Source organism: Artibeus jamaicensis, unplaced genomic scaffold (assembly GCF_021234435.1).
Source record: "Artibeus jamaicensis isolate MK-2021 breed Jamaican fruit bat unplaced genomic scaffold, CSHL_Jam_final scaffold_461, whole genome shotgun sequence".
Taxonomy (NCBI): Eukaryota; Metazoa; Chordata; class Mammalia; order Chiroptera; family Phyllostomidae; genus Artibeus; species Artibeus jamaicensis.
Window position 1 is genome coordinate 14,533,900 of NW_026522045.1, and position 26,698 is coordinate 14,560,597.

The 26,698-nt window shown below is 37.8% G+C and overlaps 1 protein-coding gene and 1 pseudogene across 2 annotated transcripts in view; both read right to left on the reverse strand.

Annotated features, from left to right (window-relative positions):
* Nucleotides 1–4,793: 4,793 nt before the first annotated feature.
* The window catches only part of IL13RA2 (interleukin 13 receptor subunit alpha 2), a 74,897-nt gene continuing 52,992 nt past the window's right edge, over nt 4,794–26,698 (reverse strand). For both annotated transcript variants that reach the window (XM_053657514.1, XM_053657513.1), the window contains 5 exons: nt 20,759–20,943; nt 19,079–19,224; nt 17,576–17,720; nt 6,692–6,807; nt 4,794–4,911 (listed from right to left, as the gene is read on the reverse strand). In XM_053657514.1, the coding sequence (XP_053513489.1) occupies nt 4,861–4,911; nt 6,692–6,807; nt 17,576–17,720; nt 19,079–19,224; nt 20,759–20,943 (643 nt within the window). In that variant the 3' untranslated portion in view covers nt 4,794–4,860. The remainder of the gene's footprint in view (nt 4,912–6,691; nt 6,808–17,575; nt 17,721–19,078; nt 19,225–20,758; nt 20,944–26,698) is intronic.
* On the reverse strand, nt 24,995–25,870 carry LOC119034552 (60S ribosomal protein L5-like; annotated as a pseudogene).

Below are 26,698 nucleotides of genomic sequence, written 5' to 3' on the forward strand. Positions count from 1 at the left end.
AGTATTATTTTCCAACCTACTTATTCAAATTCAGGGTGGCAGGTGACTAGAACTTATCCCAGCAGCTCACAGCACAAGGTGCAAACCCACTCTGGACAGTATGCTCTTCCATGGAAGGGTGCACTCCCACACACACACATTCAGACTGGGGCATAACAATTTATCTAACGTGCATATTTTGGGGATGTGGGAAGAAATTGAACTACCCAGAGGAAATCCACACAGACATGGGGAGTACATTCAAACTCCACACAGACAGTAGCCATGGATGGAAAACAATTTTTTTCTCAACGTTATAGTGAAAAGACATTATTCGAGAACCTGCTGTATATCAGTGTTTTTCTAGTTGAAGGTACAAATGAATCTCCTGGGGACATTATTAAAAGGAAGGTTGCTAATTGGATAGGTCTTGGTTGGAGTCTGAGATTTTCCATTTCTAATAGGCTCCCAATTAATGCTTACTCTATAGGTAATGTGGACCAGAGTAGAATCACTCTAAAGAATATTAAACAGTGATTGATCCAAATTAAACCTTGGATCTTGATGATAATCTGTTGGTTATTTATTATTTATTATATTTTAAAACAACTGTCTTATATTTAAAGCATGTTCTTTTTTTAAATTTTTTTATTGATTATGCTGTTACAGTTGTTCTGTTCCCCCTTTATTCCCCTCCACCCTACCCCCATCCCCACCATCACCCCCCTTTAGTTTATGACCATGTGTCTCAAGTCCTTTAGATTCTATATTTCCCATGCTATTCTTGCCCCCATCTATTTTCTATCTACTGTCTATGCTACTTATTTTCTGTACCTTCTCCCCCCCTTCTCCTCCTCCTACTCCCCTGTTGCTAACCCTCCTTGAGATCTTCATTTCTATGGTTCCACTCCTGATCTAGCTGTCCTTTTAGTTTGCTTTTGTTTTAGGTGTGGTTGTTAATAACTGTGAGTTTGTTGTCCTTTCACTGTTCATGTTTCTTTAACTTCTTTTTCTTAGATAAGTCCCTTTAACATTTCATATAATAAGGGCTTGGTGATGATGAACTCCTTGAATTTGATCTTATCTGAGAAGCACCTTATCTGTCCTTCCATTTTAAATGAAAGTTTTGCTGGATAGAGCAATCTTGGTTGTAGGTCTTTGGATTTCATTACTTGGAATACCTCTTTCCAGCCCCTTCTTGCCTGTAAGGTCTGTTTTGAGAAATCTGCTGACAGTCTGATGGGGACTCCTTTGTAGGTGACTGTCCCCTTAGCTCTTGCTGCTTCTAGGATTCTCTCCTTCATTTTCATCTTGGCTAATGTAATTACGATGTGCCTTGGTGTGTTCCTTCTTGGGTCCAACTTCTTTGGGACTCTCTGAGCTTCCTGGATTTCCTGGAAGTCTATTTCCCCTTTGCCAGATTGGGGAAATTCTCCTTTATTATTTGTTCAAATAAGTTTTCCACTGGTGGCTGTGCCTTTCCCCCTTCTGGTACCCCTATAATTCGGATGTTGGAGCATTTAAAGATGTCCTGAAGGTTCCTAAGACTCTCCTCATTTCTTTGAATTCTTGCTTCTTGACTCTTTTCTGTTTGGCCATTATTTGCTTTCTTCTGGTCCACTCCATTGATTTGAGTCCCAGTTTCCTTTCCATTGCTATTGGTGTCCTGTGCAATTCCATTCATTTCAATTAGTTTTGCCTTCATATATTTGTCTAATTTGTCGGTATAATCAACCAGTTCTGTGAGGATCCTGATCACCAATGTTTTAAACTGTGCGTCTGAGAGTTTTGCTATTTCTTCATCGCTTAGATTTATTGGCTCTGGGGCTCTGAGATCCTCCTGCGCCATTCTTGGTCTGTTCGGGCCCTTTAAGTGTGAGAAGCGGGGGGCCTTGGATTCCCAGGTCGCTGGGTTGTGACACTGTATGTGGGGGCGTGGCCAGAGCGGGGAAATGGTGACCCCCTCTGCCGCTTCTCACAGCTGGGTGCAGAGGAGCAGTGCCTTAGGTGGTTCACCTGGGCTGGGCCACTCAGAGTCGCTGGGTTATGACGCTGTATGTGGAGGTGGGGTCAGAGCAGGAAAATGGCGGCGCCCTCCACTGCGGCTTGCCGTGGGGACCTGCCGGCCCGGTCCAACCGCCCACTCCCTCGCCTGTCCACCCTCGCACAAATGCGCGACGTCAGTCAACACGCAGCCCCGGGCCTGGCTGTCTCCCCCGCGGTCGCTCGCCTGGTTGCTCGCTGGGTCGCTCACTAGGTCTGACCCTGCACCTGGATTCCGCGGGCCTTAGTGTGTCTGGCCGAGTCCTCCTGGGCAACCCTGCTCCGCCAGCCGCTGGTTTCGCCCCTTACCGGTCAGGCTGAAGAATTTGTTGTTAACGGACTTCCGAAAAGTTCAATTTTCTGTGTTCTGGCTGTGTTTTCTGTTGCTAATATTTAGTTTTCTCTAATCTTGGTTGTGTGAGAAGGCACGGCACATCCACCTATGCCTCCATCTTGGCGGAAGACTAAAGCATGTTCTAAAGCTATCCCTTAATTGCCACATTCTCTCCTAGATGTCAATTGTCAATTACTCTGCAGTTTGGATGTCCTTTCTAAAAGGCTTCTTTCATAAGCTCCTGCCTTTTGGTCTCTGAACTGAAAAAAATCACACCATCAAAATGAAAATACGTTTTTTGAGGAAATTCCATACTTTTATCCACAGTGGCTGCACCAATCTGCACCCTCACCAACAGTGCACTAGGGTTCCTTTTCTCCACAGCCTTGCCAGCACTTGTTGTTCATTTGTTTATGGTGGCCATTCTGACCAGTGTGAAGTGGTATATCATTGTGGTTTTAATTTGCATCTCTCTGATGGCTAGTGATGTTGAGCATCTTTGCATATGTCTCTTGGCCCTTGCCTTTTGATCACTCAATTCTACCTGCTGGTATTATATCCTAAGAATCCCGGAACATCAATTCAAAAGAACTTATGCAACCCAATGTTCATAGCAACACTATTTACAATAGCCAAGTGCTGGAAACAGCCTAAGGACCCATCAGTAAATGAGTGGATCAAAAATTATGGTGCATTTACACAATGGAATACTACATAGCACAAAGAAAGAAGGAACTCCTTCCCTTCACAATGTCATGGATGGAACCGGAAAGCATTATGCTAAGTGAAATAAGCCAGATGGTAAAAGACAAATACCATATGATTTTACCTATAAGTGTAACCTAATTAACAAAACAAAACAAGCAAGCAGAATAGAACCAGAGACATGGAAATAAAGAACAAATTGACAGTAACCAGAGGGGAGGGGTGAGGAGGATAATGGTGAAAAGAAGGGGAAGGGTCAATCCAAGGAATATGTACAAAGGACCCACAGACAAAGACCACAAGGGGGGATGATTGAATGTGGGAGTTGGGGGTAGGTAGGGTGGGGGAGAGTAATGGAGAAAAATGGGGACAAGTGTAATTGATTAAAAAAAATAAACGGACTTAAATGTAACCTAATTAAAATTCCATGAGTAATAGCAGGAAAAAAAAAAGGAAAATATGTTGCCTGCAAGCTAGTATAGGGAACTCCCAAAATTTTATTTTGTAGTTTGTGTAGTCTATGACATCTAAATTTTTTTAAATATGATCTCTAGTCATTTTATCACTTTCAGCCTTTTAAAGGCACTGCCTTTCTCTCATTTCTTTAAATTTAAAGCACACTTTACACTATGAATGTATTTAAAACTTCTTATTAACCCCTTCATGGGTTATTTTTAAAACCAAACAATCTTATTTATGATGAGCACTTCCATTCCAAGTGCAATTTTTTTTTTAGATTAGATTTTTCATCTTCCAAGATTGGACAATATCACTATAGCTTAGTGCAACATGTGAAATCACGTAGTTTTATTAATGTAGTAGGCAGTTAAATAGGCATTAACAGAAGAGGAATAATGGGCCAGGTATACAGGGTCACCAAGGCAGACAGACCCAAGTGCTTAGCAAGAGGCAAAACTACAAGCCCTTGCACAACCTCTCTTTTAAGCACTAACCCTTGGAGATGACATCTATGCCTTAGCAGTGTTTCAGCTCCAAGCTCAGAGAAGTAGCAAAATCTGGTGGAGCAATGCCATGGCTGTCATCAGGACCAGATGAAATGAGTAATGACCCTATCCTCTGGTGCCAACCAATCAGTAGATACCATGACCCTGAGGAGACACACCAAGAAAGTTGATGAATATTTTATTGAGATTATCCTCTGAGACATCAGATAAAAGCCCACTGGATGGAGTACTCATCATGGCTGTTTCAATAGAGCACACCAGCACTTTACCCCACTCCCTTCTTTCCCCAGGGCACTCATTCATCTCTCTCTCCCTCTCTCTATCTATATATCTATTTCTATATCTATCATCTATCTCTTCCAGAGCACACCCCAGCCTCTCTTCCCTCTTTTTTTTTCCTTCAAGGCATGTCTGTATCTCACTCTCTCTTTCTCCTAAACTCCAAGGGCCATTTTACACCTGTGACTTTCTAAATACATTTTATCTTACAGTTTGAGACTTGGCTCTGAATTGTCTTAGCCAGAACTCAGGAACTGAGGTTGCTGAACCAAAGTTAACAGCTGGCACTGTTTTTCCACTGCTAACAATACATCACTAAATAGAATCTGACCCATCCTTTGACTTCTGCAAATGCACCACTCCCAAGCTTACCACATATTAATGAGGAAAAACATTATTAAGAATCTAGAAAACTTACTATTAGAATGATGGTTTGAATACTCTAAAGACTACTTAAATACAATGCTTTTAAAATCAGGTTTATTAAACATTTGGAAAAAATTTCAGTTAATAAGACTCATAGTTAACATTTGGCCATAAAACAAAATTACTGAGTCAACAGAGTGTCTCTTGATGAGAAAAGACTTCTTGTTTTGTATGAAACATCTGAAATTAAAAAAGAGCTCTATTATCAACAAATAAGCATTAATAACAAACCATTTGCCTTAGATTAATTACTCACAGGATAGGCAAAAGAAAAAAAGAATTCATCAGAGAAATGAAGGAAACATATTATACATAATCTTTATCTTTGAAAGACTTGACATTAAGATATTTTCCTCCAAGTAACAGTTCCTCCTGAAGGCCCACAAACTCATAGTGATCCCTCTATCTTTTGAAATTTATTACATTATCCATACAACTCAAAAACAAAAATTTATAATCGGCTTATAATACAGATTATTTTTAGTGTGAATTCTATCTCCCTCAACTAGAGTGTGAACTCTTGAAGTATAGGCACCCTGGTAATGTTTGTGATCCTCTGCCTGTGGCACACTAGTAATACATTTCAAAGTATGTCCATTTTAAGTCACTCAATAATTTTCTCTTAATCCTGCTTTTCTCCTGTAACTCCCTTCTTATATTTTACTATAATCTAAATGTAAATAGTGTTTCATATTCTAAGGCATTATTCTCTTATTTCAGCAAAGGTAAATCCACCCCAAAATGTAGCTTTTTAGGGTTAATTTTTAAAAGTATTTTATTTATTTATTTTTAGAGAGAGGGGAAGGAGAAAGAGTGGGAGAGAAACATCAATGTGTGGTTGCCTCTCATGTGTCCCATACTGGGGACCTGGTCTGCAACCCAGGCATGTGCCCTGACTGGGAATCAAACCAGTGACCCTTTGCTTCACAGGCCCGTGCTCAATCCACTGAGCTATACCAACCAGGGCTAGGGTTAATTTTTATATTGCTATATTTTCCAAAAATATCATCACAATCCATACAACATCAATTGTCCATCCACAATGTGTAGGCACAATTATAAAATATAAGTCCATTAGTCCTGAATGCAGAACAATTTTTTAAATCTGATGTTGGGAACTGCTCTGCCTCGTTTTAGGAGCTGTAACCCACCATAGCTAAGGCTGAGTAAAAAGATCTTAGGACTATAAGTCACTAAGGAGACAAAGCTTATCTTCCCAGCAGGGGCCCCGCCTCTGCCCCCTTTACTTTACCCTGCTTTGCCCCAGGCAGATGACTGGTTAGCCGATGATGGGTAAGATTCCTCAAGGGAGGGATGGCCTAAGACAGGCATGGTTGCAATGGGGCCATCAGGGAAGGACTTGGGGGACTATAGAAAAAGGGGGTGATGGACCTTCACCCCCTGGCTTTGACATAATCTAAGTCCTCCTTCTGTCTGTAAGAAGTCTCTTAATCTCTTGGCTGCCTTACTCCCCCTGCCTGACTTAAGCCTGAAACAATGCTGGAGGGTGGTGTAGCCCTAGACAGGAACTGGCAGTTCCCTGGGATGATCAGGCCTAAGAAAGAATGCATAAAATCTTGTGAAACCTGCTTCACTAAGAATACCCTCAATTTCCTGATAAGGGTCTAAGCATAAAATGGGTTTGTTCCCCAAAGTTTTATGGCCTTTTGGCTATCTGACCCTGAGTGAGAATAAGCCCTCATAGTTCTCTGAATGTTATCTATTGTTTGAGCATTACTGCCTGACAATGACTGATAAGCTTTATTTGTATTCTTGTGCAAATGGAACATAATAAAAGCCCACTGAGGAACAGGCTCAAGGCCCTTCTCCTCTGAGAGACTGGCCACCTTTCCTCCCTAAGCAGATCATGTCTTGGAAGACTTATTCTCATCCACAGAGGCTGGGGGTGCTCTTCTCAACAGTCTACTGCCCCCAAGTATTATAATGTTATACAACTTACCATTTTCAGTAAAGCTTTTTGTTTAGAAGTAAGCAGGCAACTTATTAACAGAATAAAAATTAAGACAAAAGCAAATGGTATCAAGAAATATAGCAGGGTTTCCTTCCACATTCCATCTACGTAAAAAAAATCACAAGAAAGGGGGAGAAGGGTTAGATGTTCACAATAATTTTAAAAACTGGATTATTTAATATATAATCTAGTAAATGGTGAAGAGCTGAGTTTTAACTCAGAAACATCTGCCATCATTGTCAGTGCATAGACACCACAGATATGTTTGAGTGTACCATTTCTTTCATTTGTGTGCTTTTTATGTAGAACCACCTCACTGAAGTGTGACATCTCTTCATTTCACTTGGAAAAATAACTCCTCAAAGCCCAATTCTTATTTTCTAATATGGTTTTGTTTAAAAACTGACCTTGTGAGTTTTTCATAGGAAGAAAATGATAAAAATTAGCCAAGTGATAAAATAAACATATCTTGTGTATCTCTTAACTCTCAATAAGACAAATGTTTATATCATATAATACTGTACTTAGCAAGAGCTGGTCTTCAGTATAAGTCTTTGTGTAAATAATAGACCTAGTCTTTAAAGGTTATGATTTTAAAGTTGTCTCACATTTCAGTGACTAAAGAGTTTTTCTTTATTAAATTTTTATTTTATTTTATTTTTTATTTTACAAAGAGAAGAAAAGAGAGAGGGGGAGAGAAACATCAATGTGAGAGAGAAACATTGCTTGGTTGCTTCTCACACATGCCCTTGACCAGGGACCTGGCTTGCAACCCAGCCATATGTTCTGACTGGGAATCAAACTGGTGACCTTCTCTTTGCAAAAAGATGCCCAACCAATTGAGCCACACCAGCCATACCAGTGTTTTTTTTTCTTCTTCTTAAGGTTATATTTATTTATTTTTAGAGAGAGGAGAAGGGAGGGAGAGAGGGAGAGAAACATCAATGTGTGGTTGCTTCACATGTGCCCCCTACTGGAGACCTGGCTCGCAACCTAGGTATGTGCCTTGACTGGGAATAGAACCAACAACCCGTATGGTTCATAGGCCAGCATTCAATCCATTGAGCCACACCACCCTGGGCTTTTGTTTTCTTTTATAGATGAACTTTTAATGGTTCTTCTGCATAGCAAGGAATGAGAAATGACTAGACAGACTTAGAACAGTAGGCAAAGCTTGTCCTTCCAAAACTAGTATGTCTCACTTGTTTCAAAGTAGTACTGTAGAGCATCTTGAATCCTAGGCCCATACATACACTTAAAACTACCCACAATCCAACCTTTTTCTTTGTCTTCTTCCTTCCAGATCTTATTTTCTAATAAGTCAAATTTCTATGGTCAGTTCAGTTAAGATTTGCAAGGATATAATCCAGAAAAGTAACTAATAGTGTAAGTTTTTGGTATGCACAAATAGTGGGGAAGCAGGTTTCTTCCCTGAATTTCCAGTTGCTTCTTCTATATATAGAGTCAACCATAAAGAAGATATATTTTCATTTAAAAATTGTCCTATTGTTCCATAACTTGAAACATCCAATAAAAAATAGCCTAAAGAACTAAAGCCACATGTATCTCAGGAAATTCTTTACTCCTGAACTCAAAGTTTTAAGATTTTTACCAATAGATATCCATCAGGGGAAAAGAAATCTCAGTCATCAATATCATGGTTAAGACTATATGTACAATACACAAAAAGATATAGATTTTGAGAATGTGGCTAAAAATTCACCATAAATTATGCATCAACTAATGACAAGATACCAGTAGAACATGACTTTCTCAATGTCAGTTCCATAAAGTGTACAGATTTATTCTAGTGATGACAAAATTTAAAGAATAGAACCAGTAAGTGTTCATTCTGATTTCATGTCATCTTTTAGTTAATTGAGTTCCCCATCTCTCTGCCTATTTTTTCTCCATATCCCTTAGTGATCATATATGTAATACATTTGGCTTCGTTGTTTGTTGCCTCTCTGTACTCAATGTGGGAACAAAATATAAATTTCTTGAGGACAAGGATTTTTTTTCTGAGGACAGGGAATTTTTTTACTGCTCCTTGTCTCATGGCTGAAAAGTGTGACACATAGTAGGTGCTTAATAAATAACTGGAAAATAAAAGAGAACAATAATACCACTATATTAATAGGGAGATAATAGTCAAACAGTGATTCTTGTGTAATGGAGCAACATGAAAGGAGATGAATGATAGAAATGACAGGATCTGTCTGTATCTATATATGTATATGTATTTACATACTTATATATCTGAAAGAGCAATTCTAAGTTAAGGTACTTCAAACAATTATTAGTCATGTCTATTAATAAAGCTAGTACACTGAGAAGCACAATAATATTTTGCCTCATTCTCAAGGCTTTTTAGTTTATATTGCTATTTCAATATGTACTTTATTGTGTCAATTTAAATCAGTGTTGGAAATGAATTAAATATGTATTTTACTAATGATGACATATTAAGTAGAAAAATATTCATTAGGCATAGTACAAGACACTCCAAAAAAAGTATATGCTGACTTATCCTTGCTTTAAGATTTCTATTCTCTTAAAAATTGAAAGCAGCCCTAGCTGGCATAGCTCAGTGGACTGAGCATGAGCCTGTGAAACAAAAGGTCACAGTTTGATTCCCAGTCAGGGCACATGCCTGGGTTGCAGACCAGTTCCCAGCAGGGGACACATGGGAGGCAGCCATACACTGATGTTTCTCTCCCTCTCTCCTTCCCTTCCCCTCTAAAGATAAATAAAATATTTTTTAAAAAATTGAAAATATTTTTTAACACAGGCGCCCCTCCCTCCCAAAAAGAACTAGCATATTCTCTTTACTGATAGTCAGACAAACAAAAATGTTGCTATACTTTACCTATTCTTAGTTAAAACTGAATATTAGATTTTCCATAAATCTATGTTTGATTAAGGTACTCACTGATTTATCTTCTCTGATTATCGACTCTATGAAAGAGCCTTTTAATTTCTTCTTTTCATATATTTCATTGATTGTGCCATTATACTTGTCCCATTTTTTTCACTTTATTCCCCTCTGACCTGTACAAACTCCCACCATCATTCCCCCACTTTCGTTCATGTCCATGGGTCTTAAATATAAGTTCTTTGGTTATTCCATTTCCCATACTATTCTTAACATCCCCGTGTCTATTTTCTACTTACCATTTATACTTTTTTAAAATTAATTTTATTTAGTTACTTTTCAAGTACAGTTTTTTTTGTCTATTTTCCCATCCCAGCCTCCCCCACCCCTTGCTCCCCACCTCCCTCCCATTTCCACCCCCCTTAGTTCTCGTCCCTGTGTCCTTCCTATTTGTTCCTCCAAATCCCTCCCCCTTTTATCCTTTAACTTCCCTTCCTTCTCCCCTCTGGTCACTATCCCCTTGTTCTCTATTTCAGTGTCTTTGTTTTTTTTTTTCCTGCTTCCTTGTTTGTTTTGTTGTTTAGCTTCCTGTTAAAGGTGAGATCATATGGTATTTGTCTTTCAGGACCTGGACTATTTCACTCAGCATAATGCTTTCCAGTTCCATCCATGTTGTTGCAAAAGGTAGTAGCTCCTTCTTTCTCTCTGCAGCATAGAATTCCATTGTGTATATGTACCACAATTTTTGGATCCATTCATTTACTGATGGGCACCTAGGTTGCTTCCAACTCTTGGCTATTGTAAATTGTGCTGCTATGAACATTGTGTGCATAGGTTCTTTGATATTGATGTTTTAGGATTCTTAGGATATAATCCCAGCAGTGGATTTGCTGGGTCAAAAGGCAGGTTGATTTTTATTTTTCTGAGAAAAATTCATACTGTTTTCTATAATGGTTGTACCAGTCTGCAATCCCACCAACAGTGGACTAAGGACCCCTTTTCCCCACAACCACTCCAACATTTGTTGTTTGTTGCTTTGTTTATGATAGCCATCCTGACTGGTGTAAAGTGGTATCTCATTGTGGCTTTAATTTGCATCTCTCTGATAGCTAACGATATTGAGCATCTCTTCATGTGACTCTGAATGTTCTGTATGTCCTCCTTGGAGAAGTGTCTGTTCAAGTCCTTTTACTATTTTTTAATTGGGTTGGGTGTCTTCTTAGAGTGGAGTCGTGTAAGTTCTTTGTATATTTTGGAGATTAAACCTTTGTCTGAGATATTGTTGGCAAATATGTTTTCCCATACAGTTGGTTGTCTTGCTAATTTAATACTGTTTTCTTTAGCCATGCAGAAGCTTTTTATTTTGATGAGATCCCATTTGTTTATTCTTTCCTTTACATTCCTTGCTCTAGGGGACATATCTGTAAAAAAGTTGCTGTGTGAAATATCTGAGATTTTCTTGCCGATGTTCTCCTCTAGGACTTTAATGGTGTCATGGCTTACATTTAAGTCTTTTATCCACCTTGAATTTATTTTGGTGTATGGTGTAAGTCTGTGCTCAAGTTTCATTTTTTTGCACGTAGCTGTCCAGTTCTCCCAACATCATTTGTTGAAGAGGCTATCTTTACTCCATTTTATGTTACTGCCCCCTTTGTAGAATATTAATTGACTGTAGAGAGTTGGGTTGATTTCTGGGCTCTCTGTTCTGTTCCATTGGTCTATGTGCCTGTTTTTATGCCAGTACCAGGCTGCTTTGATTACAGTGGCCTTGTAATACAGTTTGATATCAGGTATTGTGATCCCTCCTACTTTGTTCTTCTTTCTCAAAAGTGCAGCTGCTATTCAGGCTCATTTATGGTTCCATATAAATTTTCGAAGTGTCTGTTCTGTCTGTGAAATATGCCATTGGTACATTAATAGGTATTGCATTGAATGTGTATATTGCTTTGGATAGTATGGACATTTTGATGATGTTAATTCTTCCAATCCATGAACAAGGTATATGTTTCCATTTGTTTGTGTCTTCCTTGATTTCTTTCTTCAGGGCTGTGTAGTTTTCTGCATACAGGTCTTTTACCTCCTTGGTTAGGTTTATTCCCAGATATTTTATTTTTCTTTTTGGTATATCGAATGGGATTTTTTCCTTGATTCCTGCTTCTGCTGATTCACTGTTGGCATACCAAAAATGCCTTTGATTTCTGGATATTGACTTTGTAACCAGCTGTTTTGCCAAATTCATTAATTAGTTCGAGCAGTTTTTGGGTAGAGTCTATAGGATTTTCCATGTACACTATCATGTCATCTGCAAACAGTGACAGTTTTGCTTCCCTCCTTCCCTATTTGGATGCCTTTTATTTCCTTTTCTTGCCTGATCACTGTGGCTAAAACTTCCAATACTATGTTGAATAGAAGTGGTGAAAGTGGACATCCTTGTCTTGTTCCTGATCTTAGTGGAAAGGCTGTCAGGTTTTTCCCATTGAGTATGATATTGGCTGTGGGTGTCTCATATATGGCCTTTATTATTTTGAGAAATGCTCCCTGTATTCCCACTTTGCTGAGTGTTTTTTTATCAAAAATGGGTGTTGTACCTTATCGAAAGTTTTTTCTGCATCTATTGATATGATCATGTGATTTTTGTCTTTGCTTTTGTTTATGTGATGTATTACATTCACTGATTTGCGAATATTGAACCATCCTTGCATACCTGGGATGAATCCCACTTGGTCTTGGTGTATGATCTTTTTGATATATTGTTGGACGCGATTTGCCAATATTTTGTTGACGGTTTTAGCGTCTATGTTCATCAGAGATACTGGCCTGAAGTTTTCTTTCTTTGTTGTGTTTCTATCTGGTTTTGGAATTAAGATTATGCTGGTGTCATAAAAAGAATTTGGGAGTTTTCCATCCTTCTGGATTTTTTGGAATAGTCTGTGGAGATTTGGGGTTAGCTCTTCCTTAAATGCTTTGTAGAATTCTCCTGTGAAACCCTCTGGTCCAGGGCTTTTGTGTGATGGGAGTTTTTTGATTCCTGCTTCAATTTCTTTTGCTGTTATTGGTGTATTTAGAATTTCTGCTTCTTTTTCAATGAGTTTTGGAAGATTGTATTTTTCTAGAAATGTGTCCATTTCCCCTAGGTTTTCAAATTTGTTGGCATACAGTTCTTCATAGTAATTTCTTACAGTCCCTCTATTTCTGTGGTATCAGTTGTAATCTCTCCTCTTTCATTTCTGATTGTGTTTATTTGTGTCCTCTCTCTTCTTTTCTTGATGAGCCTACTTAAAGGCTTCTCTATTTTGTTTATCCTCTCAAAGAACCAACTCCTGGATTCATTGATCCTTAGAATTGTGCTTTTAGTTTCTATGTCATTTAATTCTGCTCTAATCTTGGTTATTTCCTTCCTTCTGCTTGCTCTGGGCTGTCTTTGTTGTTGTTCCTCAAGTTCTTGCAGGCGTAGAGTAAGGTCATTTGTTTGAAATGTTTCTATCTTCTTTAGGTAGGTCTGTATTGCTACAAACTTCCCTCTCAGGACTGCCTTCGCTGTGTCCCATAAGTTTTGGGTTGTTGTGAGTTCATTTTCCTTTATTTCCAGAAAGGTTTTGATTTCTTCCCTAATTTCATTCTTGACCCATTCATTAATAGGATACCATTCAGTCTCCATGATTTTGAGTGCTTTGGGGTTTTTTCCTTTGGTGTTGGTTTCCAGTTTCAGTCCCTTGTGGTTAGAGAAGATGCTTGGTATGATTTCAATTTTCTTGAATTTGTGAGGCTCGTTTTGTGTCCTATCATGTGGTCTATCTTTGAAAATGTTCCATGTGCATTTGAAAAAAATGTGAACTTAGCTTCTTTGGGATGAAGGGCTCTATATATATCAGTTAAGTCCATTTCATCTAGGGTGTTGTTTAATGCCACAATATCTTTGTTGATAATTTGTTTGGAAGATCTGTCCATTTTTGAAAGTGGGGTGTTAAAATCCACTACTATAATTGTGTTGCTGTCAATATCTCTCTTGAAGTCCTCTAAAATTTAATTGATGTATTTGGTTGCCCCTATGTTTGGTGCATATATGTTTACAATGTTAATGTCTTCTTTGTGGATTCTTCCCTTGAGTATAATGAAGTGACCTTCTGGGTCTCTCTTTATGGCCCATTTTTTTGAAGCCTATATTGTCCGATATGAGAATTGCTACCCCAGCTTTTTTTTCTTGTCCGTTTGCTTGGAAAACTTGTTTCCAGCCTTTCACTTTTAGTCTGTGATGTTCTTTTGTCCTGAGGTGGGTCTCTTGTAGGCAGCATATGTGTGGGTCATGCTTTCTTATCCATTGAGCTATTCTGTGTCTTTTGATTGGAGCATTTAATCCATTTACATTTAAGGTTATTATTGATAGGTCCTTATTCATTGCCATTTTTGTACCTGTGTTCCTCTCTGTCTCCCTCTTATCCTTCCTTCCCTTAAAGCAGTCCTTTTAGTATTTCTTGTAGAGCTGGTTTGGTGGAGGCGTATTCTTTTGGACTTCTTTTGTTTTGGTAGCTCTTTATTTGGCCTTCTATCTTGATTGAGAGCCTTGCTGGGTAAAGTAGCCTTGGTTGTAGGCCTCTGGTTCTCATTACTTGGAATATTTCTTGCCATTCTCTTCATGCTTGGAGTGTTTCCATTGAGAAGTCAGTAGCTAACCTTATTGGGGCTCCCTTGAATGTTACTTCTTTTTTCTTCCTTGCTGCCTTTAAGATTCTCCCTTTGTCTTGGAATTTTGCCCTTTTGATGATGATGTGTCTTGAAGTGGGCCTCCTTGTTTTCCTCTTGATTGGGACTCTCTGTGATTCCTGGATTTGTGTGACTGTTTCTCTCATCAAATTAGGTAAATTTTCTCTCATTACTCATCAAATACGTTTTCTATCCCTTGTTGTTCTTTTTCTCCTTCTGGTATTTGTATTATTCGGATATTATTATGTTTCATATTGTCTTGCATTTCTCTTAATCATTCTTCATTCTTTCTGAGTCTCTTTTCCTTTTCTTGCTCTTTCTGTGAGATGCTTTCTACCTTGTCCTCCATTCACTAATCCTATCCTCCGCTTCATCTATCCTATTTTTGAAACTTTCCACTGTGTTCTTCAATTCAGAAATTGTATTCTTCATTTTCTCTTGTCCCTTGCTGATAGTTTCCATTTCCTTTTTGATGTTGCTGTAGTTTGCAGAGAGATCATTTTAGTTCCCCTGTAGTTTCGGATAGTTCACTGTGAGCTCTTTGAACTTCGTAATAACCAGTGCTTTGAATTCACTATCTGATAGTTGATCAGCCTCTATTTCATCTAACATTCTTTGTGAAGTTTCTGCTTTTTCTTTCATTTAGGGATTGTTTCTTTGTCTTCCCATTGTTTGAGATTCTTCTTGTTAGTCTCTGCTTCTAAAATTGATCTGTTCTGAAAGCCTGATTTTATGGCATGAACTTCTGTGGTATGATCATTGTAAAGTTCAGTGGTGCAGACTCCTTGAAGTTTCTTGATGTTCTCTGTCTCTACCTACTCTCACGCTGGTCCTTGTGCTGGTCCCTACGTTGGTCACCTACCACTGCTGAATGTCCTGGCTCTAGTAGCCACCTCCTCAAGCGCCCAGGCCCGTTACTACGGCAGCGGCACAGGGGCTGAGAATATCCCGCTCCTGGAGCTGGCTCCTCTGCCACCCAGGGCCGTCACAGGGGTTTGGAGCATCCCAGCTTCTGTACCTGACTCCCCGGAGTCCAGTCCCGTCGCTATGGCAGTTGCACAGGGACCTCCGATGTCCCTGCTTTTGCAATTGACTCTTCTGTTGCCCAGGCCGGTAGCTATAGCATCGGCACAGGGGCCGAGAATGTACCAGTTCTGGTTCCTGACTCCTCTGTTGCCCAGAACCATTACAGGGGCTTGGAGTGTCCGGCTCCCATACCTGACTCCCCGGCTCCCAGGCCTGTTGCTATGGCGATGGCACAGGTCCCACGTGTGTCCCAGCTTCAGTACCTGACTCTGCCGCTGTCTGGTGTTTCAGCATCGGTCACAATCGCTGGTCTTTTAATTTCGTAAATGCTGGGTAACCGGTGGTTTATTGTGCTGTTTCTCTATAGATCTGCCAGGATTTTCACCCATGAATACAGGAGCTAGCATCAGCTCTGTCCTACTCCGACGCCATCTTCCCAGCATCCCCATTTATATTTCTTATTCCCTGTACCTTTTCTCCCATTCTCTCCCCTCCCCCTCACCACTAATAATCCTCCATGTGATCTCCATTTCCATGAATCTGTTCCTGTTCTAGTTGTTCACTGAGTTCATTTTTGTTTATGTTCTTTTTATGTTTGGTTGTTGATAGTTGTGAGTTCGTTGTCATTTTACTGTTCATCATCTTCTTTGCTTTAAGGAAGTCCCTTTAACATTTCATATAATAAGGGCTGGGTGGTGATGAACTCATTTAACTTGACCTTATCTGGGAAGAACTTTCTCTGCCCTCCCATTCTAAATAATAGCTTTGCTGGATAGAATAATCTTGATATAGGTCCTTGCCTTTAATACTTGGAATACTTCTTTCCAGCCCCTTCATGACTATAAGGTTTCTTTTGAGAAATCAGCTAATAGCCCTATGGGAACTCCTTAGTAATTAACTGTCTCCTTTTCTCTTGTCGCTTTTAAGATTGTCCCCTTTTCTTTAATCTTGGGTAATGTAGTTACGATGTGACTTGGTGTATACTTCCTTGGGTCCTACTTCCTGAGCTTTCTGGACTTCCTCGAAGCCTATTTCCCTTGCCAGATTAGGGAAATTCTCCTTCATTATGATTTAAAATAAGTTTTCAATTTGTTGCTCTTCCTTTTCTCCTTCTGGCACCCCTATGATTAGGGTGTTGGAATGTTTTAAGTTGTCCTGGAGGTTTTTTAAGTCACTCCTCATTTTTTTTTAAAATTCTTCTTTCTTCATTCTGTTCTGGTTGAATGTTTCTTTCTTCCTTCTGTTCCAAACCATTGATCTGAGCCCCAGTTTCCTTCCCTTCACTGTTAGTTCCCTATACATTTTCCTTTATTTCATTTTTCATAGCCTTCACTTTTTCCTCTATTTTGTGACCATACTCAACCATTTCTGTGAGCCTCCTGATTACCATTGTCTTGAACTGTGTGTCTGATAGTTTGGCTATCTCTTCATTGCTTAGTTGTATTTTTTCTGGAGCTTTCATCTGTTCTTTCATGTGGGCCATTTTTTTTTTTTTGTCTCAGAGCACCTGTTATGTAGTAAGAGGCAGATTTAGGTATTCACCAGGGCAGAGCAACACATGTGGCTGCATTGTGGCACTGTCTGTAGAGGAGGGTTCTGAGAGGTAACAATGCCACTTGCTGGGCTCTTGGCCGGCTTTCAGTCACTTCTCCTGCTGCCCACAAGCAAATTGGGCCCTCCTCGTGCTGATTCACATGGGGGTGGGTTTGTGTACATTCTAGGACCCTGTGGGTCTCTCCAATGAACTCTCCTGTGAGGCTGGGAGTTTCTCCTATAAACTCAACCCCCAAAGGTATTTTCAGTCAGAGGTTTTGAGGCTTTATTTCCCTACACTGTAACCCTGGGTTGCATGGTCTGTCTCACTCCCCAGTTGTTCCTCCTTGTTTATCCACATGCAAATGCAGGGTAGGATAGCTGCTCTGCCAGCCACTGCCTTGCCTGGTCCACAAGTCCTCTCCACTATGGCTGTCTGTTTCCACCCCTCCTACCGATCTGGATGAATGTTTTTACTTTAACTCCATGGTTGTCAGACTTCCATATAGTTCAATTTTCTGGCATTTCTGGTTATTCTTTGTTTTTAAATTTGTTGTTGTCCATATTTTGGTTGTACAAGGACACAAAAATGCATCTACCTATGCCTCCATCTTGGCCAGAAGTCCCCTGCATCTTGGCTGGAGGAACTGATTTATATAACCACAAAATACACGGAAAGAAAATTAATTATGCTAACAAATAGCTGGTTATTTAGTTGCTATTCTTTTATTTCATACCTCTCCAGCATTGTGTATCACTCCATTCACTCCAAATTCCATCATCTGAGCAATAAATATTCATTCTGCTTCTCACTAAAAAGCATAATTGTTGGCTTTCATTTGATGTTCTTCTGACATATATTTCATTTTCAAATGTGGAGGTCTGAAAGCCAAGGAAAAAATAAGATGCCATTATTTGATCTAATTGTAGCTAGATCAGTCCCATTTGTTTTGTCACCTTCAAATTGGACTTTGTTACATAAAATATATGCATCAAATGACTAGAAATATATATACCAAAATCTTAATAGTGATCATCTCTCTGTAAAGTGGGTTACATTTTTTTCATTCCCTTCTTTATCTATATTTTAAGTTTTCTCTATAGTGACAATGAACACATGAAGTAAAGGACATGTGTGACAGGACACAATTCCTAGGTAGCTTTGGTGTGACAGCCAATATTTGGATTAGTGTTAAATTTCCCAGATTTCATGAATTGGAAAGTGCTATGTACACTGTGTTGGAAAAAGAGCCATCATGTGAATGCTGTTGCTATGGAAACTATACATAAAGCTTTTTTCCCCTTTTTTATTTTGGTTAATTACATAAGACCTGTGTAGTAGGTGCTTTGGGCTTGGCATGAAACTACACTTTCAGATGTAAGAATACACAAAGATGGATAATTTCAAAGGAAAAAATAACTGAAGCAATTACTTCAATTTTATATTTTAAAGAGTTGAGGAGTGTTTCTCATAAAAATAATAGCTTTTATTTTATTGTAACTTTTCTTGAGAACCAATACAATGTAATATAGGTTAAAGGGAGTAAGATCTGGATTTTAGCTCTAGCTGTGTAATGTTACTGTAAATCAATTCATTTCCTTGGGACTCATAAATCAATTCAACTCCCAGTTTTCTCATGCTTATGAAATGAATTGATTAGAACTAATGCCTGACTTACTTTTTCTCCAACACCCTCTAAGTTAAAAATAAATGATTAAAATTATCATATAATAATGCGGGGCTAGTGGCATCATCACATTTTTGGTGCTGGAGGATAATCCGTCTTTCAACCATTGCCTCCTTCCTGTTAACCTCTCTTCCCAGCTACAAGCAATTCTCAGGAAACCCAGCTAGTCTCGACTCTAACTCCAACCTGATGGTTGTTCCTCAAGAAGTAGTTATTATGATTTTGTTTTTTATTTTGTTTTTTTTTAACCTGAGACCTCTTCATAATCCATCTTATACATGTACTTGGCAACTTTAATTTATTCACACATTATTGAAAATAAGTAACTAGATTATCTTCAAGGTTCTATGCACCTTTAAAGTTGGTATGATTGATTATACTCTCAAACAGCAAAAATCTGATTTGATTTTCTTGAAATTAAACTAAGATACATGTCAATGTCATGTTACCTCCTGTGCTACCTCCTCTGGATAGCAATTGGTTGGTTCTCATGTTTGTTATTTTATTTAAAAGGCTATGTTTGTTTTTCCCAAATAAATGTAATGCTCATACCACCCAAGTAGTATCATCTTCTGTGAACTTAATTTCGTAAATGAAACACTTGGATGGAATGGGTCCATTAGGTATGTTCCATTTCAGGTTAATTTCCTCTGAATTCTTCACAACAATACTAAGATAGTCTGGTGGCAAAGATTTAACTGAAAAACAAAAAGATACCATTTCAACATAGAGGTTACTGAAGTTTGGCAGTAGTCCATATGAAAAGCAAAGGAAACCTAGTAACATGAACCTTAGGGACAAATCAGGTAGTTCAAGACTATTCTCTATAAAGTGAATTAAAATCAAGGTTGCTCACCAACCTAGTTTAAGTTATTTCCAAACAACTTGGTTGTTTTGGAAACTAATCTTTGCTGAGTCACATACTGACAAATAATAAAACCAACGAAAAAAGCTAGATGATCCAAATCATTATAGTCGTTTTTTTTATTTTGTAGTGAAGGGAAACAGACTATATCACCACAAGAAGTGCCACTTAAGCATACAGATTATTTTAAGCTGAAAACTATTAAGGTCCAAAAGACTCAGAAAGGTTTTTTTTCTTTCTTTTTTTTTCTTTTCTTTTTTCTTTTCAACTTCCCACTTAATTGACTGAAACAACTTAAATACAGGCTGGTACAGGAAGAGAGCTATCACCAGAGATAACTACAAAATGTATGGGCCAGGGGTAGTGGGCTGGGGAAAGCTGGCAGGAACTATTTGTTCCAAGTCCTCTCTGTGTCCCACTGTCTCTGAATAGTGTTGTAAACATTAATTTAGCATTTACTTTTTCCATCTTCCTATGAATTGTCTTTCTTCTATTTGAAACCCCAGGCCTCTAGGCCCTTCTCCTTAGCTCAGGGTGTCACATAAGCCTCAATTGACTAATTGTCTTTGGGCTTTTCATGTCTATGTGGGGCTCTCATACATATGTAATTAAATTTGGTTTTCTCCTGTTAATCTGTCTTATGTCAATTTAATTATTAGGCCAGTCAAAGGAACCTAGAAGTGTAGAGGAAAAGTTTTAGCCCCTACAATAGCATTAGAAATATTTACCACAACTATGGCTACTACTATTTTTGTTAACAGTTAACATATTTAGAGCTTATAATATATCAGGCACTGAACCAGGGATGTTGTATTATAAATTTATTTATACCCACAGTAAATCTATGAGGTTATCCTTTATTACCCTCCTTTTATTGATGAAGAAATTGAAATACGTTAAAAATAACTTGCCTAAAGTCATAACCCTAGAAAGTGGTAAATTCGGGCCTAGATATGGCCAACTCTAGAACCTGTCATTGTTGTAACTGCTAGAATTGAGAACCCAAACTCAGAAAATATCCAACCATTTGACTATTGAGGCCTGCAAGCAAGTGACTCCATAATTACTGCATCACTAACACTAAACAATTATACTATATAGCAGACAAACCCTTAGAAGCTGGGAAGTAGATTGTGAATTCTAATGAAAATACTACTTCACCTTTCACTCAATGCCTTATCTTCCATACTTTTATATTTAATAAGTGCTTCCTTGTATCTTCTGTAGACCCTCATTTTTCTAGCTTTGTTTTTTAGTAGGTCTCCATCTCTACCTCTCTTTCTCTTTCTCTATGTCTACCTCTTCTCTTACATGTGGTTGTAAATGGCCTAAAATAGAAACATTTTAAAGGTGTTTGGTTACCTCACCTATATTTTGAAGCTGAAAAATGAAATAGCTGGGTCTGATAAGCTGAGATTTTGAGGATCCATTAACACAGATGTAGAAATCTTGATAGCCTGGTGACTCCAAATAGGGAAACCTGCATCCAATATTTTTCCCATTAGCCTGTATGTAATCAGCACATTGTAATGCATGGCCCAAGCCCTCATACCTGTAAAGAAAAGATTTTCAAGAATTGTTTTACCAATATCTTCTAGCATTATGGTGTCTAAATTTCAATTACCTTAAGGCACTAAGTAAGTTAAAAGGCACTTAAAAACATTCAAGATTTATTGAGTAACAACTATGCACCAGAACCTATGATAAGTGCTAGGGATACAACAGTAAGGAAAGAAGACAGTCCACAATATCATAATGAGAACCTTTACAAAATGTCAAAGATAATGCAAGTTTATCTTGACTCACCACCAGGATGTATGAATCAAAGAATAATATTCCTATTAAGAAAACCAGGCATTTATCAACAACTTCAAAAAAATGAAATCATAAGCATTTTCACTGACCAGAAGAGACTGAAACTGAAACCAACCCCAAGGGAAACAACCCCACACAATCAAAATCATGGACGTTGAACACCATTCTATTAAACAATAAATAGGTCAAGAATGAAATTAGGGAAGAAAACAAAAAGTTTCTGGAAACAAATGAAAACAAACTCACAACAACCCAAAACTTATGGGACACAGGGAAGGCAGTCCTGAGAAGGAAGTTCATAGCAATACAGGCCTACCTAAAAAAGATAGAAGCATTTCAAACAACCCTGCACCTACAAGAACTCAAGGAACAACAACAGAGACTGTCCAGAACAAGTAGAAGGAAGGAAATAACCAAGATCAGAGTAGAATTAAATGACACAGAGACTAAAAGCACAATTCTAAGAATCAATAAACCAAGGAGCTGGGTTTTTCAAAAGATACACAAAATAGACAAGCCTTTAAGCAGGCTCATAAAGAAAAGAAGAGATAGGACACAAATAAACACAATCAGAAATGAAAGAGGAGAGTTTACAATTGACACCACAGAAATAGAAGGGATTGTAAGAAATTACTATGAAGAACTGTACACCAAGAAATTTGAAACCCTAGGGGAAATGGACAAATTTCTAGAAAAATATAATCTTCCAAAACTCAATGAAGAAGAAACAGAAAGCCTGAACAGGCCAATAACAGGAGATGAAATTCAAGCAGTAATCAAAAAACTCCCAACACCCAAAAGCCCTGGACCACATAGTTTCACAGGAGAATTCTACAAAGCATTTAAGGAAGAGCTAACCCCTATCCTTTAGACGATTCCAAAAAAATCCAAAATGATGGAAGACTCCCAAACTCTTTTTATGAAGCCAGCATAATCCTAATCCCAAAACCACATAAAGACACAAAAAAGAAAGAAAAATTCAGGCCAATATTGCTGATGAACATAGACACTAAAATCTTCAACAAAATATTGGCAAACAACATCCAAAAATACATTAAAGAGATCATTCACCATGACTAAGTGGAATTCATCCCAGGATGCAAGGATGGTTCAATATTTGCAAATCAGTAAATGTAATACATCACATAAACAAAAGCAAAGACAAAAATCACATGATCATATTAATAGATGCAGAAGAAGCATTTGATAAGGTACAGCACCCATTTATGATAAAAACACTCAGCAAAGTGAGAATAGAGGGGGCATTCCTCAACATAATAAAGGCCATATATGAGAGACCTACAGCCAACATCATACTCAATGGGCAAAAACTAAAAACTTTTCTACTAAGATCAGGAACAAGACAAGGTTGTCCACTTTCACCACTTCTATTCAATATAGTATTGGAAGTTTTAGCCAGAGTGATCAGGCAAGAAAAGGAAAGAAATGGGCATCCAAATCAGAAAGTAGGAAACAAAACTGTCACTGTTTGCAGATGACATGATAGTGTACATGGAAAATCCTATAGACTCCACCCCAAAACTGCTTGACATAATAAATGAATTTGGCAAAACAGCGGGATACAAAGTCAATATCCAGAAATCAAAAGCATTTTTGTATACCAACAATGAATCAGCAGAAGCAGAAATCAAGAAAAAAATCCCATTCAATATAGCAACAAAAAATAAAATACCTAGGAATAAACCTAACCAAGGAGGTAAAATTATATGTATGCAGAAAATTATACAACACTGAAGAAACAAATCAAGAAATACACAAACAAATAGAAACATATACCTTGTTCATGGATTGGAAGAATTAACATCATCAAAATGTCCACACTACCCAGAGCAATTTACAGATTCAATGCAATACCTATTAAAGTACTGATGAAATATTTCACAGACATAGAACAAACACTTCAAAATTTACATGGAACTATAAACACCCCTGAAAAGCTGCCGCAATTTTGAGAAAGAAGAACAAAGTAGGAGGGATCACAATACCTGATACCAAACTGTACTACAAGGTCACTGTAATCAAAACAGCCTGGTACTGGCATAAGAACAGACCCACAGACCAATGGAACAGAACAGAGAGCCCAGAAATAAACCCAAGTCTCTATGTTCAGTTAATATTCAACAAAGGGGGCAGCAACATAAAATGGAGTAAAAATAGTCTCTTCAACAAATGGTGTTGGAAGAACTGGACAGCTATGTGCAAAAAATGAAATTCGAGCATCAACTTACACCATATACAAAAATAAATTCAAGGTGGATAAAAGAGTTAAATATAAGCCATGACACCATTAAAGTCCCAGAGGAGAACATAGGCAGGGAAATCTGAGGTATTTCATGCAGCAACATTTTTACTGATATGTCTCCTTGAGCAAGGGACATAAAGGAAAGAATAAACAAATAGGATCTCATCAAAATAAAAGCTTCTGCATGGCTAAAGAAAACAGTATTAAAATAAAAAAAGATCCAACTGTATGGGAAAACATATTTCCCAATGATACCTCAGACAAGTGTTTAATCTCCAAAATATACAAAGAACTTACATGACTCCACTCTAAGAAGACAGATAACCCAATTAAAAAATGGGAAAAGGACTTGAACAGACACTTCTCCAAGGAGGACATACATAGGATCCAGTGTCATATGAAAATATGTTCAGTATCACTATCTATCAGAGAGATGCAAATTAAAACCACAATGAGATACCACTTTACACTGATCAGAATGGCCATTATAAACAAAGCAACAAACAACCTCCAGGAAATGAGATGGAAGTAAAAGACAGAAAACTGTACTTGAACATCAATTTAAATAAATAAATAAATAAATAAATAAATAAATAAATAAATAAATGAAAACCAGGGATTTATATAGTCCTAGATGATACTGCCTTTTTTTAAAATATTATAGTTGGCTTAGTTCAGTATTATCTTAGTTTCAGGTGTACAAAACAATCATCACAATAAGTCTAGTAACCATCTGTCACCATGCAAAGTTATTACATTATTGGCTATATTTCCTGTGCTGCACACTACATTTCTGTGGCTTATTTATATTATAACTGAAAGTTTGTAAAACTAACTTGGCCAAACAAATTTGGCCAATCCAATCAATGGTGCTGGTACAAATATCTAGATTCTACACAATTGACTTCATGCCAAGTATTTAGTTTAGCCAAATTTGCAAAATTGTAGTGTCTTGGTTAGTTTACCTGATCAGAGGTTTGACTTTATATATAGATTAACTTTGTGTCAGTGGGAAGCCTCATGATATACTTATTTTCCATTCTCTATATTTATCCTTCACTATTTTACTAAGATGATGATAAAATTATGTTAAACATGAAATACAATGTACAAGAGGGAAGGGACTTTGTCTTATTCACATTTTTGTCTTTTTTATGTAGAACAGAGACTGGCATTTAATAATTGTTTAATATTTGTTGCATTAATGAGCAAAAAGTTAGACCTTAAAAACTGGCATATCCAATTTCAGATGAGAAAACTGAGAGCCCAAAAAGGGAAATTGCTTTCTGAAGATCCCTGAGTGAAATGATGTCAGAGCGGGAATTAGATCTCAGTTCTTCAGATTGTTAATAACTTATATCTTATCACTTATTATTATGATTTTTTAAAGAAAAATGCCATGACAATTTGGGCCTAAAACTCACAAAGAGTAACACTTTGTCCTCTAATGCTTTTTATTTTTCTTTCTTTCTTTTTTCTTTTTATGCTTACTCTGTAAGTTTATTGCCTTTTATCTGAAAAATCTTCATAGAAAATTGTGGTTTGGTTTGTTAGCTCTCAGTACCCTATTCTGAGCTCTGGGGAAGCTTGTTTTCTTCTGAGCTATGTAATCTTTCTTATGGGTTATACACATTTTGAAACTGTTCCATTTCTTTTTTTAAGCTGCTTTTTAAAGCTTCTTCTCATAGACTAAATTCTTTCATATAGCAGCATGAGTCTTATACATGTCCTCCATCATGTCTGGAGTTACATTGTTCTTTATGTACTGAGAGAATTGTTTCTAGTAAGCATCGTCATCTTCTTCCATTAAGTAACACATATAACTTGCAATGTTTTGACCCATGATGTGCTTCTGATGTGATTCTGCATTGCATTTCTTGCTTTCTGAACCATACCCAGGGAATCATTTGGTACTATGAGAGACAGACAAGCCTCCATCCACCGCTCCCTTCAAGGTCCCCAGAGCTTTATTTCTGGTATTAGTTAGATAAGCCCTGCACCCAAAGAGCAGGTGAAGACACCAGGTTGACCATCAATGTTTTCCACATTGTATTCATCTCCAGCCACCTCCACTTGTAAAACCTATTGAGAAGCCTGCCAGCGAGGAGCAGGCCAGTACAATATGCTGTAATCTACTCTGCCAAGCTGACCTTCACACCATACTTGGGTAGTTCATGAGCATAAGTTGCACAGAATATCATATCTCCTTCTTTATGAACATAAGCAATCTGACAAATAACATCTCTGTTGGTTACAGAAACTATCATCCTGTATTTAGGTTTGAACTGTTTTTAGGCATAGTAATCAGTTTTACTCTCTTACCATCATCTAAATTTCACTTGGTATCCCTTAAAATAGGCCTTATTTTGACAATTTTAACAAACCCCAACCTATAAAAGAGAGACCTATGTCCTCAGCTTGCCACAGACCTGGAGGCCCAGCAGAGCTCTGGCAGGGAGAAACATACTTTTTCTATTATTTCATAAATATATCTTTTTTATTAATTTAATAAATATGTAGTGATAGTCCACTACAGGTATAGCACAGAGGTAGTCAAGAGAAACATAAGAAATAGTTCATCCCCACCAATCTCTTAACAATTTAAGAGAAGAAAGAAAGCATATATGTGACAAAAAGTTTAAATGCTATCTGGACAATAAGTAATAGTTCAGAGAAAAACTGAGCAGAAATTGATGTGATCAGTAAAGATTTAAGGAAATTTAATACCAGATGGCCCTTGAAGGATGTTTTGAGAGTTGATAAAAGAGAGAGCCATAGGGCATTTCAGATAGGAATGCACACAAAAGCATAAAAGAGTATAACATGAGTGAGAATAAAAATGTAGAAATCGGTCTAGATAGAGTGGAACATCCATAGTGGTGATAGTACAAGGTAACATTGGAAAGGCAGTGACACAGTGAGGCAGAGACCTGGATGGCAGTTAGATTTTATCCTGGAGGCAATGAGTAGCCACTGGAGGTTTTTAAGCAAGAGTGGCATATGAATATTGCAGTCTAGGAAGATGGATCTAACTACAGTGTGCAGTATTAATAGGAAGGAGAGAGATGAGAAGCAAATAAACCTTCACTTGGGAAGGTATGGCAATCATCCAGTTGTGAAATGAACTGAGCCCAAAATCATGTTCTTACAGAATACATGGGAAGTAAAGAACAGATGTATGACCTAGCAAAGGAGTGTCAGAACATAACCAATGTTATCATGAAATAAG